Consider the following 13,484-nt stretch of genomic DNA (forward strand, 5'->3'; position numbering starts at 1 on the left):
TTGCTCAAGCGATCCTGAGAAAACTGTCCCTGGTGGTACAGCCACCGCCTCCTCCCTGCACTGCATGATTTGGGGTAGAATCCGTCTACTACTGACTGCTGGACTTTGAGAAAATAACCAGTCCTCCTCCCCCACTTCACCCCCCCCCCCCCTTTTTTTTTCTAACTGGAATCTTGAAATTTGGATCAGTCTCTGAAAAAAACCTACAAAAATCTAGTTATACTCTCTCCGTGGTGCTGAAGACAGATTCCCCACTGTAAGTCCTGTTTAGCTCTTACATTGGGTTCTAGTAGTAAACGTTTTTGTTTTTTTAGTTTGTTTTTCTCCCAGTGGTAACTTTCTGCGAATTTAAATAGGTATATAATTGAGCCAGAGCCAGGATCTTTTAGTTTTGGGGTTGTTTTTTTGTTTTGTTTGGTTTGGTTTGTATAAGGGTGGCAGACCTTGGAATGGTTGTCTATTATTTTAGCGCACTACAATTTACCTGTGTGTTCTTGTACTAAGCCAGGCCTTAGGTGGAAAACGGTGGTCAGACTGGGAAACACTCGGCTGATTTCCACGTCAAGCTTGCACCCCAGCTCTTAGAACAACAGTTCCCACAAAGCTGGACTACAACTCCCATGAGCCCCCGAGCGCGCCCGGAAAACGCAACTTGACAGCTTCCTGTTCCGCGAAAAGCCGCTCGGCCCGAGATGGGAATGTAAACGTGGGGTTTGGAGGGTGGGTGTTTTCTGGGTTCTACAGAAGAGGAACGGATGAATGGACCAATAGTTGGACGTTTCTCTCTTCTCCGCTCTCTTTTCATTCCTCGATCTTTTCAGGAAAGTGCCGGTTGACGGGAGTGGGACGTGTGTGTGTGTTCAGTGCTTCTTGGAGCTCCTCGCGGAAACTCAACAGGAGGAGCGGTTACTTTAATTGGATTCTTACAGGGTCCTTGGACTGTGGAGTGAAGCCTCTGCTTTCTCGGTGAGAGTTGTTTGCTCATAAAACAAAATGCTGGTACTGGTTAGGGCTCCCGGTGGGTTGTGGGTGGAAGGCATGGCGACACTTCAGGTCTTTTAGGGGATTGCTCTCTGATATTAGCGATTATAGGTTCGTGTTTTCTGATCCTGTGGATATTACTCCCTCCTCCCCTCGTTGGTTTAGTTAAATTTATCATGGGAATGCCCTTCATACTACTCCACTAGTTACTAATATTTTCGAGATTAAAATCTTTTTAACTTTAAAAGCGTTAAAACTAATGGCTGCTTTAGTGCTCACCGGCAATGCGTGGCCGAATGCACGACTATCTGTGTGGTAATTTGGCAGTCCCCTTCCAGGTGTTAGAGGAGGATATGATGTCCTGGAGAAGGTTCTGTACAGATCAGGAGACTGGGCTCTACTCCTCCTCTTACCACAAATATTATTACGCGCCTAAACCCTTTGGACTGGTTCTTTGGTTAAATAAGGGGTTGAACTAGATAATCACTTCGAAAACTTTGATTTGAAATATTGGGCTTTGAGATATATAAAGGTAAATCATTTGAACATTTTGCTGATTTGCATATAAAACTCATGTGGCTTTTAACTCTTAAAAATATATAAATTTAAATAAAAACTATCTTTAATCTCACTACCCAGTGTTAGGTTATTTAATTAATTTGCATTTCCTATTAGCTTCCCATGATTTCTAATGACTGCTGTTCTACTTAACCTCACCGTTGTGGCTTGCAGTTTTTACTTATTTGCAGTATGTATCTTTGAGTCACTGATTATTTTGCTGATAAATGCCTAGCAGTGGAACTGAGTGAATGAATAGTGTAGCTTAAACATTATGGAGAAAATGTATTTTAGCAGATAGGCCAACGTTATTCATTTTTGTCACATAGCTGTTTTCCTTTGAATGAACAAACTATTTCTGCTATCGCTACTCTTGTTAAAATGGACAGCCTTCAGTTTGTAGATGTTCGTCATTGGAACAAGGAGATCCAATTTAAGTGAGCAGAATTAGTGTTTTAGTTTGTACCCAAATAGGTCAGATGCATTTTTTTTTCTTTGTCTGCATCTAGTTTGAAGTTCTGTTGCAGTGGGGACAGTCTTCAAGTGACAGGCATATTTCTAAGACAACCTCAGTGGCAAATTATAAACATTTGGGCAAAACATCTCGATAATTTGAAACAAAACTTGGGCTAGAATCCTGTCTTAGTGTGGTTGTTGAGCACCTATTAAGAAAGCATTTAACAGTTATCTAGATTTACTAATGGAGGACAGCTGTGCTGTTCCCTTTTTTCTTTAGGTTTGTGTGTGAAGGACAGGTTTTGTTCCTTCCCTCTGGCTCATTGTTTAAGCCACATGTGTCAAACACAAGGCCCGCGGGCCAAATCCGTCCCACCAGGCCTTGCAATGTGGCCCGCACCTCGCTGTCATCACTGCACTCCGCTGCGTTTCCATCACAATGACAGTTTATGACTGTTCAGTAAACCATTCGGCCCGCGATTTAGGCTGGATTTTAGATTTTGGCCCCTTCTCTGATTGAGTTCGACACCCCTAGTAAGCGATGAGAATATGATGGGAAGGATAATTGGAACCAGACTCATAACTCAGGTTTGAGATCATCTTCCTTTGGGAAATATTTAAGTAAAAATAAGGGCAAGTCCACAGATTTCCAAAATTCTTTAATGGATAAGCTTAACGCCCAGCAACTATTAAAAAAAGCAACTCACGCTGATCAAAGGTAAAAAAAACAGTATAGAGCAAAAACAGTGTTAGCCGACTTTGCTGACTAATCTGACAGTAGAGAGAACAGGTCTGTGTTCTTCGTCTGGTGTGATTTCTTTTGCATTGCTGGATTTGAGAGTGGTGATTTGGCAATTAAGGGGCATCTGATACCAGTGTGATATATACCTAGGAAAAACCAATGATGGGTGAAGTCCTTACTCTATAATCTACCATGGTCTTTCAAGTTAGTTGTTTCTATTTAAATAAAAGATATAAAATGCCATGTTATCCCAAACAACCCTGTGGGACAGGTTAAAAAAATAACAAAATACTTAAGTAGGGGAAAGAGGGAAGGGAAGCTTCCTGGGCATGACACCATTTGCAAGGTCACAGCGAATACCCCAACAAAGAGCAGATCTTTTCTTCTCAGTTGGCACCAGGTAATTGTTTGGAACATAGATGTGCTGAGGCTTGGACTGCGGTTCTGCTCGACAAAGCATCTGCTCTCGGACACCCCAGCGTAACTCCTTCCTGTGATCTTCGCCAGGTAATCGCATGGAGTCCCAGTCTCGTTTGTACTCAAAATAGCGGGCCACCCGGTCTATCTTGCCCCGGTTTCGGCTTAACTGGTCCAGCCTTGGTAGAATGAAGGACTTTGGTCGGCTGGCAACAATCAGGTCTTGTTCATAAGCTGGGGGGCCCATTCCTTCTCTTTGTAGATAGCTATTGAGCTGATCTTGGTATTCATGTGGGAGATGAAGTTTTTCTGAAATATCAACAGGGGACTCCCCGCCTTTTGGGAACTGAAGGTTAATCAGCCTTTGTCTTAAATCCCAGAGATCCATATCAATTTCTGTACCAGACTCTGACTCACTGATAATGGACTCATCTGTCACTAATACTTCCCCGTCGGGCTTCCTACGCAGCACCTTTCTCTTCATCACTGGCCTTCGGGGTCTTTGGGAGGCCTCCGAGGCTGTTTCTGAGGTGACGTCACTTTTTGCATGTGGGTACTGCAGTTGCTCAGGAAGAGCAGGTCGCTTTCCTGGGGTTACTGAAGCTTTGCTGTAAGGATCATATTGGGTTAGGAAAGCTTTGCTGTAGGGATCGTACTGGGTAGGCCAGGCTTCTCTCCTCACATCTCCCTCACCCTGCCCTGCACAGATCTGGGTGAAAGCTGTAGCAGCCGCTAACATTTGTTCTTCTGGATCCATACTGGCCCAATTTCGTCCACTAGGTCCCATGAGTTCCTCCATTGCTTCCCTCACATTGAAGGGTCTTCTGCAATAGAAAACACTAATCAGTTTTCTAATAATAAATTTATATCTCACAAATTGTTCACTCCTTTCTTGTCAGTGAAATGAAAAATAGCCAAGGCAATCCTATATAATAAAGAGGTAATATGCAAATTTATCACCACTCTGACACACAAGATGGCCACCACAAGATGGCCAACAGGTGAGGGCAGTTGTGGGCAATCAGGCCAGCAGGGGAGGGCAGTTGGGGGCAGTCAGGCTGGCAGAGAAGCAGTTATGCGCTGATCAGGCTGGCAAGATTAGGGGATAATCAGGTTGGCAGGCAGAAGAGGTTAGGACAATCAGGCAGGCAAGTGGTTGGTAGCCAGCAGTCCTTGATTATGAAAGGGATCCCCAACTGCCCATCGGACATCCTTCAAGGAGTCCCAGATTGGAGAGGGTGCAGGCTGGGCTGAGGGACACCCCCCACCCTACCCCATGCACGAATTTTGTGCACTGGGCTGCTAGTCATGACTATAATAGTTAAATAAATTACAGATTAGTACAAGATAGTATGGGAACAGTTTGCAGGGGCATTAACTCAGTTCTGGAGACTTCTGCTTTCTTTTATTTTTTTAGACATTCAAATACTGTTCTGTTTTGTTGTTTTCTTAAAATATATTTTTGTTGATTTCAGAGAGGAAGGAGGGAGAGAGAGGGAGAGGGAAAGAGAGGAAAACATTAATGATGAGAGATGTCTGGTCGACTGCCTCCTGCAGGCCCCCTACTGGGGATCAAGCCCACAACCCCAGTTTGTGCCCTGATTGGGAATCAAACCCTGACCTCCTTGTACATAGGATGATGCTCAACCACTGAGCCACACCAGCTGGGCTGGAGAATCCTGCTTTCATTTCCACTCTCTTCTTATTCACTCCTACTTTCTACTGCCTGCTAATTCTTGCCACCTTTAGTAGCTCACAGGACAGGATAGGTGAGTTTTGGCATAAGAAAAGCTTGATATTGCATGATATAGGGCATAAGGCTTCATGGCCATTGTTAAGTTGTACTGAGAAGGACACTTCATGTATCCATTGTTCTGTGTGTTTTATTTCATTCATGCAATCCTCATAACTAGGATAGGTACTCTGATTATCTTTTCACAGATGAATAACATGAGTCAGAGAGATTAAATAACTTAGCCCAAGACTACACAGCTAGTACAATACATTGCATAGAATTCCAATGTATGGATGTACTGTAATTTTTCAGCTAGTCCATGATTGATTTATTGTAGGCTTACAGTCTTTTGTTGTTAGAAAATGAATGTTACAATGTGATCTTATAAATTTTTACATATTTGTGCAAGCATAAATGCCCTTTCCCATTCTTAAAACTTTTAAGTTATTTCATGTTTTCTTCTAGCACTTTTATAGTTAAATGTTTGAAATGTAAACTTTTAATCTGTCATAGATATAGAAACTCAAAGGGCAAAAAACAAAACCAGCTAACTAGATTTACCTAACATAGTCAGCCTTAGAACAGACGAGTAGATGATCTTCTATTACCTAACATAACCATCAGTCATAGGTTATCTAGTACCATTTTCAAGGATGTAGTACAGTTGTCCTCAGATGATCTTTTTTTTTCCAGAACATGCATTAAATTTGACTTTAAAAAGGATCACAGTGCTTAATTACCTTCTTTCTGCCATCAAAATTGTTTAAAGTGATAAAATCTTGACTCCAGGTTCTGCTTCCAATATAAAGTACAATCATTGACAAATTTCTTCAATCAGGCTAGCTTCTACTGTACTACCTTGAAGACAGAACTTAGTATTAGATGATAGGACATGTAAGGTATTAGTTTTATTTAATACTGGAAAGCAATAGACACAGTAGACATATATTCCATATCAAAAGATCTCTCTTTTTAAAAACTTTTTTAAAGAGAGGAGGGCAAGAGAAACATTGATCAGTTGCCTTCCACATGTGCCATGACCAGGGATTGAACCCACAACTTAGATATGTGCCCTGACCAGGAATCAAGCCCGCCACATTTCTGGTTTACAGAATGATACTCCAATCAAATGAGCCACCCCAGCCAGAGCCATATCAACAGATTTTGATGGGAAAGGTTTAATACATATAATGAGAAGTCAAAAGGAAATGTTTTAGGGGGAAAATATCAGTAACATCAGTCCCTAATCATCTCAGCTAATGAATACAGATATGAAATATACAGTCATTTCCTCTAAATTCTGACTATTGAAACCTTAACAATGCTAGCCAAACGTTTTTTATATTACTTTCCTTTTCTCCTTTAAATTGGCTACACAGATGAAAAAGAATCATGTCTGTGGATGGTCAACCCTAATATCTAAGGCAATGCTTGTATCCCTGGGCAGAGCAAAAGTCTGCTTAAGGCATCAAATTAACTCTTAGACACTATTTGAACATCGTTGAAAGCTACTGACATGGATCAACACTAAACCTGTATCCCTTTTCCTCTCTTTCCAGTAGTTCGGACCCTTATGATTCATTCATTCCTGGAGTTCTTACCATGGCTGAAAATGACGTAGATAGAATCCAGACTGACAAACTCCTGAAAAGAATACAAGAACTAGAGCAAGAGATAGAAAGACTTAAAAAAGAACAGGCCAACCCCAAGGACTCAAATGCTAAAGAAAATGCTTCAAGAGCTAGAAAAGCTAAGCGTGCGTTTGACTTCAGTGCTCACGGTCAAAGACATGTAGCCCTAAAGATAGCCTATCTGGGCTGGGGGTACCAGGGCTTTGCCAGTCAGGAAAACACAAACAATACAATTGAGGAGAAACTGTTCGAGGCTCTAGCCAAGACTCGACTAATAGAAAGTAGACAGACATCCAACTATCACCGATGTGGACGAACAGACAAAGGAGTTAGTGCCTTTGGACAGGTAAGGACCACTAAACTGTTTCTCAAAGCAAGCAATACCAATATATTCTAGGTGTACATACTGAGGATTCTTATTTGTATCTCTAACACGTTATCTTTCTCTGATTCCACAGGTGATTTCTCTTGACCTTCGTTCTCACTTCCCAAAGGAAAGGGATTCAGAGGATTTTAATTTAAAAGATGAAGTCAACGATGATGCTAAAGAGATCCGTTATACTCACATTCTCAATCGGGTGCTCCCTCCAGACATCCGGGTATTGGCCTGGGCCCCTGTAGAGCCCAGCTTCAGTGCTAGGTTCAGTTGTCTTGAGCGGACTTACCGGTACTTTTTCCCTCGTGCTGATTTAGACATTGTAACCATGGACTGTGCAGCTCAGAAGTATGTCGGCACACATGATTTTAGGAACTTATGTAAAATGGATGTAGCCAATGGAGTGATTAATTTTCAGAGGACTATTCTGTCTGCTCAAGTGCAGCTAGTGGGCCAGAGTCTGGCTGAGGACAGATGGCAAGAACCTTTCCAGTTATGTCAGTTTGAAGTGACTGGCCAGGCGTTCCTTTATCATCAAGTCCGCTGTATGATGGCTATCCTTTTTCTGATTGGCCAAGGAATGGAGAAGCCAGAGATTATCGATGAGCTGCTAAACATAGAGAAAAATCCCCAGAAACCTCAATACAGGTAAATTTAAGTATTAATGTATATTTACAAAACAACCATTGCTTTTAGATTATTTTGAAATATATTCTAGTATATCTTTCTATCCTCACAATTGTCTGAATAACTAAGTCACTGAGTCTGTCTTCATGAAGCTTTTAGTATAACTTGTAGAATGTTATGAACATGTAAGAGGAAGTGGTATCTTTGATTTTTCTTCTGTTACTCCTATCCCAGGAATAAGAAATAGGTGTTTGGACCAGGCCTCTTAAATAAAAGCATATTCATTTCTACAGCTCCCCACCCCCATTGAATTTATGTTAAGAGGTATTGTTAGGTTCTGCTAATATAAGGATGCAAACTATTCATATTAATTCTTGCTTGCTTTGTGTTATGGAGTAATCATACTACTATGGAATTTTTCCTAATTTTCAGTTTCTGAAATGGTAGGAAACGAAGGAAAAATAAGAAAAACAGCTGACTTTACTTTTGAGACCAGGCTGAGGTCAGACAGACCAATAATTGATTCCTAAGCAATGAACTCTATGCAAAATTGACAAGTTTGGAAAAATACCACCAGCTGTTTTAAATTCTATACCCATATGATGGGGCCCAGTGAAGTCACCTGTAGGTGACTTGTTACCATTGAAATTTACCCCAGTAGCCCCACGGTTTGTCTTTTTTTTTTAGTTATAATGTGGAAAATTAGGGATAGTGTTGTATTTTCTTAACTATTAGATACTTAATATTGATAACGTTTTCCCTCTCCTTTAACCCGACTAACCTTGTTTTTCAAGAACTGTTGGATGGCTGCTATGTATTCTCATGCTGTTTTGTCTCCTCTCTAGTATGGCTGTAGAATTTCCTCTGGTCTTGTATGACTGCAAGTTTGAAAATATCAAGTGGCTCTATGACCAGGAGGTTCAGGAATTCAATATAACCTACCTACAACAGCAGTGGGCTAATCAAGCTGTTAAGACTCACATGTTATATAGTATGCTGCAAGGACTCGAGTCTATTGCTGTGCCCTGTGAGACAGGTATGACAGGGAAATCCACGGGTAAAGTTACCACCAAAATTACACACGGTTGTGTAGATTTATATAAAGTTTGGAGGTGATTCTACTGTGGTAAAGTATTCATGTAGTGATTGATTGTACTTATTATAGGAACAAAGACGGATGAAGTGATAGAATGGAGAAATGTGAAGCCCTCTGTCATAAAGCAGACCAGCGCCTTTGTAGAAGGAGTGAAAATGCGCACATATAAGCCCCTCATGGATCGTCCTAAATGCCAAGGATTGGAATCCCGGATCCAGCACTGCGTACGTAGGGGACGCATTGAATACCCACGTTTATTCAATGAGAGAGAAACAAAAGCCAAAAGAGAGTGTAATGACAAGCTAGAGGAAGAAAATACTATTTTAGAGAAACCAACAAAGAGAGTCTGTGTTGATACAGAAATTAAAAGCATCCTTTAACCACGGAAAACTCTCCAGGATCTAGGAAGCAATAACTAGCTAATGGTAGGTGGGTAAAAGTGAATACAAGATTTACTGCAGTAAGTCCTAGAATTCAGATGATCAGCTCTTAAAAGAACAAAACCAAAAAGACCATACGCTCTATTTAAGGATGTTCAAGCTTCAACAGGAAACCAAACATTCATTCCTGTCTAAAAGGATTAAGAGATGGAAGAAGCGAAAAGCAGATGTAAAATGGAGATGTATTTATAAACACCTGGAAACCTGTGCCTCATGTTCAAATTTATTAAACCTGATCCTGCAAGTGTCTAGTTTGTTCTATCCTTTTTAAAAGCAAATGAAATATTCACTACCCAGATGAATTAGCATAAAGAGCATGTCTTATTTTCTAGGACAAATTTTAAAAAATTTGTCACGTATTTGATAAATTGGTGCAGGGTGCACTGCCAGCCACAATACTACCAGACAGTGACCTAACCGAATGGGCACAGCATCTCTTACAAAGATTATCAGTTTAGTGCTGTGTGAGCCATAAATGGTCTTTGTTTTATGTATTTTTTCCCCAATATTTTACACATATAAAAAAATTGTTAGCCCACAGGCCGTAAAGAAACAGGCCAGGTGAATTAAGGAAAGCTTTTACAAAGATATACCAGCTGAATCTTATGGAACAAATGGGAGCAGAGCTAAAGATGACATTTGCATAGTTTAGAAAGGTAAGCAAGGGTCCTATCCATAGAGCCTTGTAGGCCTTCCTAAAAATGCTTACATTTTTATCTTGAACCATTCAGGTGGGAGGTGGGGAGGGAGGAGATTAAAAAGCCAGAATTGTGTAGCACAAATATTGTGTATACACTGTGGACTGGAAGAAGAAAAGACAGTAGGACCAATTAGGAGGCTGTTGGAGTAATCAAGGAAATCAATGGCCCAGATTAGATTTGCAGTGAGGGGAACAGAAAGAAGTACATGAATTGGAGATTAAGAAAGGAAAAGCAAAAGGACTTTGGGTGAATGACTGAGGATCACAAGTAGGGAGGCCGTCAGAACTCCCAGCCTTCAGGTTTAAAGCACATCTAAGACACAGTGGACATGAAAATGAGGCAGGGCTTTGCTTGTTCTCTAAGTTGATAATTCACCCTCAAAATATTACTTATAAACACCAATATTTATTCAAAAGTGCCCCACCCCCTTCTACTCTCTCTAAAAATCAATGGAAAAAATATTCTCAGGTAAGGATTAACAACAAAAATGAGTTCAGCTGGACTGGTGTGGCTCTGGTTGAACATCAATTTATGAACCAAGATGTCATGGGTTGATTCCCAGTCAGGGCACATGCGTGGGTTGTGAACTTGATCCCCAAGAAGCAGCCGATTGATGATGTTTCTCTTTCACTGATGTTTCTATCCCTCTCTCTTCCTCCTTGCTCAGTGGTTAGACCATCAGCCCACAAACCAGAGTCATGGGCATCTACCTGGGTTGTGGGTTTGTTCCTGGTCCCCCCCCCCCCATTCAATGTCTCTTTCACATTGGTGTTTCTCTCTCTCCCTCTCTCTATCTCTCTCTTTCTCTCGCTCTTCCTTCCTTCCTCCCTCTCTCTGAAAAGCAATGGGGGAAAAAATATCCTCAGAGAATTAACAAAAAAGATATATATCAAGTAAATGAACTCAGACCTTCTGCCCCAGTATAACAATTTTCATCACTGCAGGGTGTATTACTTTTTTTTCCCCATCTAAAATTGTCCTCTCGCCTTTAAGAGCCAGCCCTATACTCAGGGCAGCCCTCCTAAAGTGAGAGGGAGGATGCTGTATGTCCTGCCAGACTCCCCTGTTACAACTGAGCACAGGCGAAAGCATAGGCCAGGACAAGAATTACAGACAGTATTAACCAAAATACCCCAAAGTACCTTCTCTTCAAAAATCTTAAGCGATTTGGTGTCCCAGGTTTAGCTAATTTCAAGAGAGAATTTCCCGGTGGAAGGGGTAGTTGGGTCAGTATTCTATTACAGGAAGGCTACTGCAGAGTTAAATCAGATTCCTCTACCTTTGGGAGGTAAGCAGGCAGCTCTATGTACCACAAAATCGAACAAAACAAAAAATACCTTTAAAAAAAAACAAAAAAACTCTGTAATTGAAAAGAGACAACAAACTAGGGGAAATATTTGTACCAGGTTAAAAATTGCTAATTTAAATTCCTCTAGAAAGCTAATAAAAGGTACATACACCAGCAAAATAAGACATGATTTACCAAAACAAAAAAAAATAAATTAAAAAAATAATAATCATATACATAGAAAAAGATGTTTATATATATAAAAGTCAAACAACTGGAATGACCAGTGGCTATAACATCCACTGCAGCGGCCAACTGGCCCCCACACTAGCCCAGTCCCCCCCATGGACCCCTCCCCCCCAGATCGGGGGCAGGGCCAGCAGCCAATCTACCACAGCCCCCCCCACACACACACACACACCAGCCAGCCCAGCTGGAGGGGCTGTGCACAAATTTGAGCACCAGGCCTCTGGTCTCATTAATAATGCAAATAAAAGTATTAAGACATCCTAGAAAATTTTTCAATATTTAGTGTTGGTCAGTGTATAAAGCAAAAAGCAATCTCACCCTCTGTCTGTGTGTGGATGGGGTGGAGAGGGGTACATCAGTTTTTCTAGAGGGCACATTTGACATTATCAATCAGAATTTAAATTGCACCACAATTTCTAGCCATTCATCCACTTCCAGGAATTATTCTAAGACCATAAACTGGACAAGAATGCAAACAAGTATATGTACGAATAATCATGCTATCCTACGATGAAGAAAAAATTGGGGGGGGGGGGAATGTCCATCATTACAGGATTGGTTATTTAATTTACGGTTAAATAATGCATGCAAGCGTTACCATGGGATAATGCATGTCTACATGTGATGGACATGTGTTCCTAAAACATTACTAAGGCGCAATGTTTGCTTTTTAAATGAATGCGCTTTACTATATTCAAAGTATACAGTTACATAAAAATACTTGTGAAAGTATAGCCATGTAAATACATATTCATAATGAATACATCTGCAATAAACCCAAAGGTGAGGGTTTTAGGTTTGTTTGTTTTTTTGGCTGATGGAATGTCGAGTATTTTTTTTCTATTCTTCTTACTACGTACCTAATTATTGCTTGATTTACTTATAAAAACAATGAGATTGCTTAATTTTAATAATCAGTTGCTTGATTTACTTATAAAAACAATGAGATTGCTTAATTTGTATAATCAGGAGCGGAGGGAAGGTTTATTTTCATTCTAGGGCAGGGCTGTAGGGTTGAATGTCACCCTCTATCCTAACACATCTGGGGAAGAGCTGCTCGCACGGTTACACCTATTAGTTCAAAAAAGGGGGACCAGGGGGTGAGAAGCCTTTTACACTCAAATTTACACAAAGACCGAGTCGCCACCCCCTCGCCCCCGCTGGGTGTCCTCTGTTTGTGACGCTTCCGGGGAGCCCGGCCCCCTCGCTGCTCCCGCCCCCTGACCCCCGGCCCGTCCACCTCGCTAAACCCCGGCCACCGCGACAGCCACCGTGACAGCCACCGCGACAGCCACCGCAACATCCACTGCGACAGCCACCGTGACAGCCACCGCAACATCCACCGCAACATCGGGGGCTCCGGCTGCCAAGGGTCCATGGCGTCGCCGCAACGAGCCTCTGAGAACGCTGCGACCTCGGGCGGTAGGTACGTCCGGGCTCCAGACTGCGCGCCAGGGCATCGCTACCCGGGCCGGGAAGTCAACTCCGCGTACTCAGCCCCGATCTCTCCCCCAGTAGCCGGGCAGCCCGCTGGGCCCTACTCCACCGCCCCCATCGTCCCGTCCCGTCCCGCTTACCGGCCCCGCCGAGGTCCGCTCGCCACCCGGGTCCTCAGCTCTGCGGGGATCGGTTGGCGTCCCGCGGCCTGCGCAGGCGCACTGCCGGCTCACGCACGGAGAACGCCCCAACCGCCGGACGCCGAGGTTTAAATCGCTAGAACCAACCGGCGCCCTCTGCCCCGCCTTCCAGCGCTCCCATTGGTCCGAGGGTAAACGCCTTTCACGTCTACCTTCTGATTGGTGTACGGTTTCTCTTGTCCCGCCCCTCAGGCCGGAAGTAGTTTGGGATTCAGCCCGTTGATTGGACGCGGCCGAGTCCCGCCGCGGCTGAGCGCGAGCGCTGAACCGTCGCTTCGTCGCCAGGACGACGGGACGCGGAGGGAGGGGAGGACTCCCAAGCCTCCTTCGACGGTGATCTCAGCGCCCCGTCCATCTCCCTGAACCAGACTCGGCGGGGTCGGTGGCGGCAGGTGTGTTCTCGACGCGGAGTCGTGACCCCGATCCCGCCTCCGCGCTCAGCCCGTCCACCGGTCTGCCTTGTGGGCTCTGCGTGAAGGCTCGGACGCGCATAGAGGCCTTTCCGAAGCTCTCTTACCTCTTATTCTCTCTTTGTCTCAGGGCACATCCT

The 13,484-nt window shown here is 42.9% G+C and overlaps 2 protein-coding genes and 1 non-coding gene across 8 annotated transcripts; 1 reads left to right on the plus strand and 2 right to left on the minus strand.

Annotated features, from left to right (window-relative positions):
* The first annotated feature begins 663 nt into the window (after positions 1-663).
* Positions 664-9,310, plus strand: PUS3 (pseudouridine synthase 3). 4 transcript variants are annotated; one of them, XM_045585459.1, is made up of 5 exons: positions 664-966; positions 6,448-6,866; positions 6,979-7,544; positions 8,369-8,559; positions 8,689-9,310. In XM_045585459.1, the coding sequence occupies exons 2-5, from the start codon at positions 6,492-6,494 to the stop codon at positions 8,997-8,999; spliced, it is 1,443 nt and encodes a 480-aa protein (XP_045441415.1). In that variant the 5' UTR covers positions 664-966; positions 6,448-6,491; the 3' UTR covers positions 9,000-9,310. The 4 variants fall into 4 exon arrangements, with proteins under 4 accessions (XP_045441415.1, XP_045441417.1, XP_036305032.1 ...); XM_045585461.1 differs by having other exon boundaries at positions 6,452-6,866; XM_036449139.2 differs by lacking the exon at positions 664-966 and adding an exon at positions 3,128-3,244.
* HYLS1 (HYLS1 centriolar and ciliogenesis associated) lies at positions 2,638-13,056 on the minus strand. Of its 3 annotated transcripts, XM_036449142.2 has the most exons (3): positions 12,875-13,001; positions 5,630-5,747; positions 2,638-3,978 (listed from the first exon to the last, which is right to left on the minus strand). In XM_036449142.2, exons 2-3 carry the CDS (start codon positions 5,641-5,643, stop codon positions 3,030-3,032), a joined length of 963 nt encoding a protein of 320 aa, XP_036305035.1. In that variant the 5' UTR covers positions 5,644-5,747; positions 12,875-13,001; the 3' UTR covers positions 2,638-3,029. The 3 variants fall into 3 exon arrangements, 2 of the variants coding, with proteins under 2 accessions (XP_036305035.1, XP_045441418.1); XM_045585462.1 differs by lacking the exon at positions 5,630-5,747 and having other exon boundaries at positions 12,875-12,990; XR_006742346.1 differs by lacking the exons at positions 2,638-3,978; positions 5,630-5,747 and adding an exon at positions 12,211-12,368 and having other exon boundaries at positions 12,875-13,056.
* Positions 10,734-10,864, minus strand: LOC118725785. Its single transcript, XR_004990125.1, has one exon. It is a non-coding gene; the product is annotated as a small Cajal body-specific RNA 11 (non-coding RNA).
* Positions 13,057-13,484: the final 428 nt, after the last annotated feature.

Source organism: Pipistrellus kuhlii, unplaced genomic scaffold (assembly GCF_014108245.1).
Source record: "Pipistrellus kuhlii isolate mPipKuh1 unplaced genomic scaffold, mPipKuh1.p scaffold_m20_p_20, whole genome shotgun sequence".
Classification (NCBI taxonomy): Eukaryota; Metazoa; Chordata; class Mammalia; order Chiroptera; family Vespertilionidae; genus Pipistrellus; species Pipistrellus kuhlii.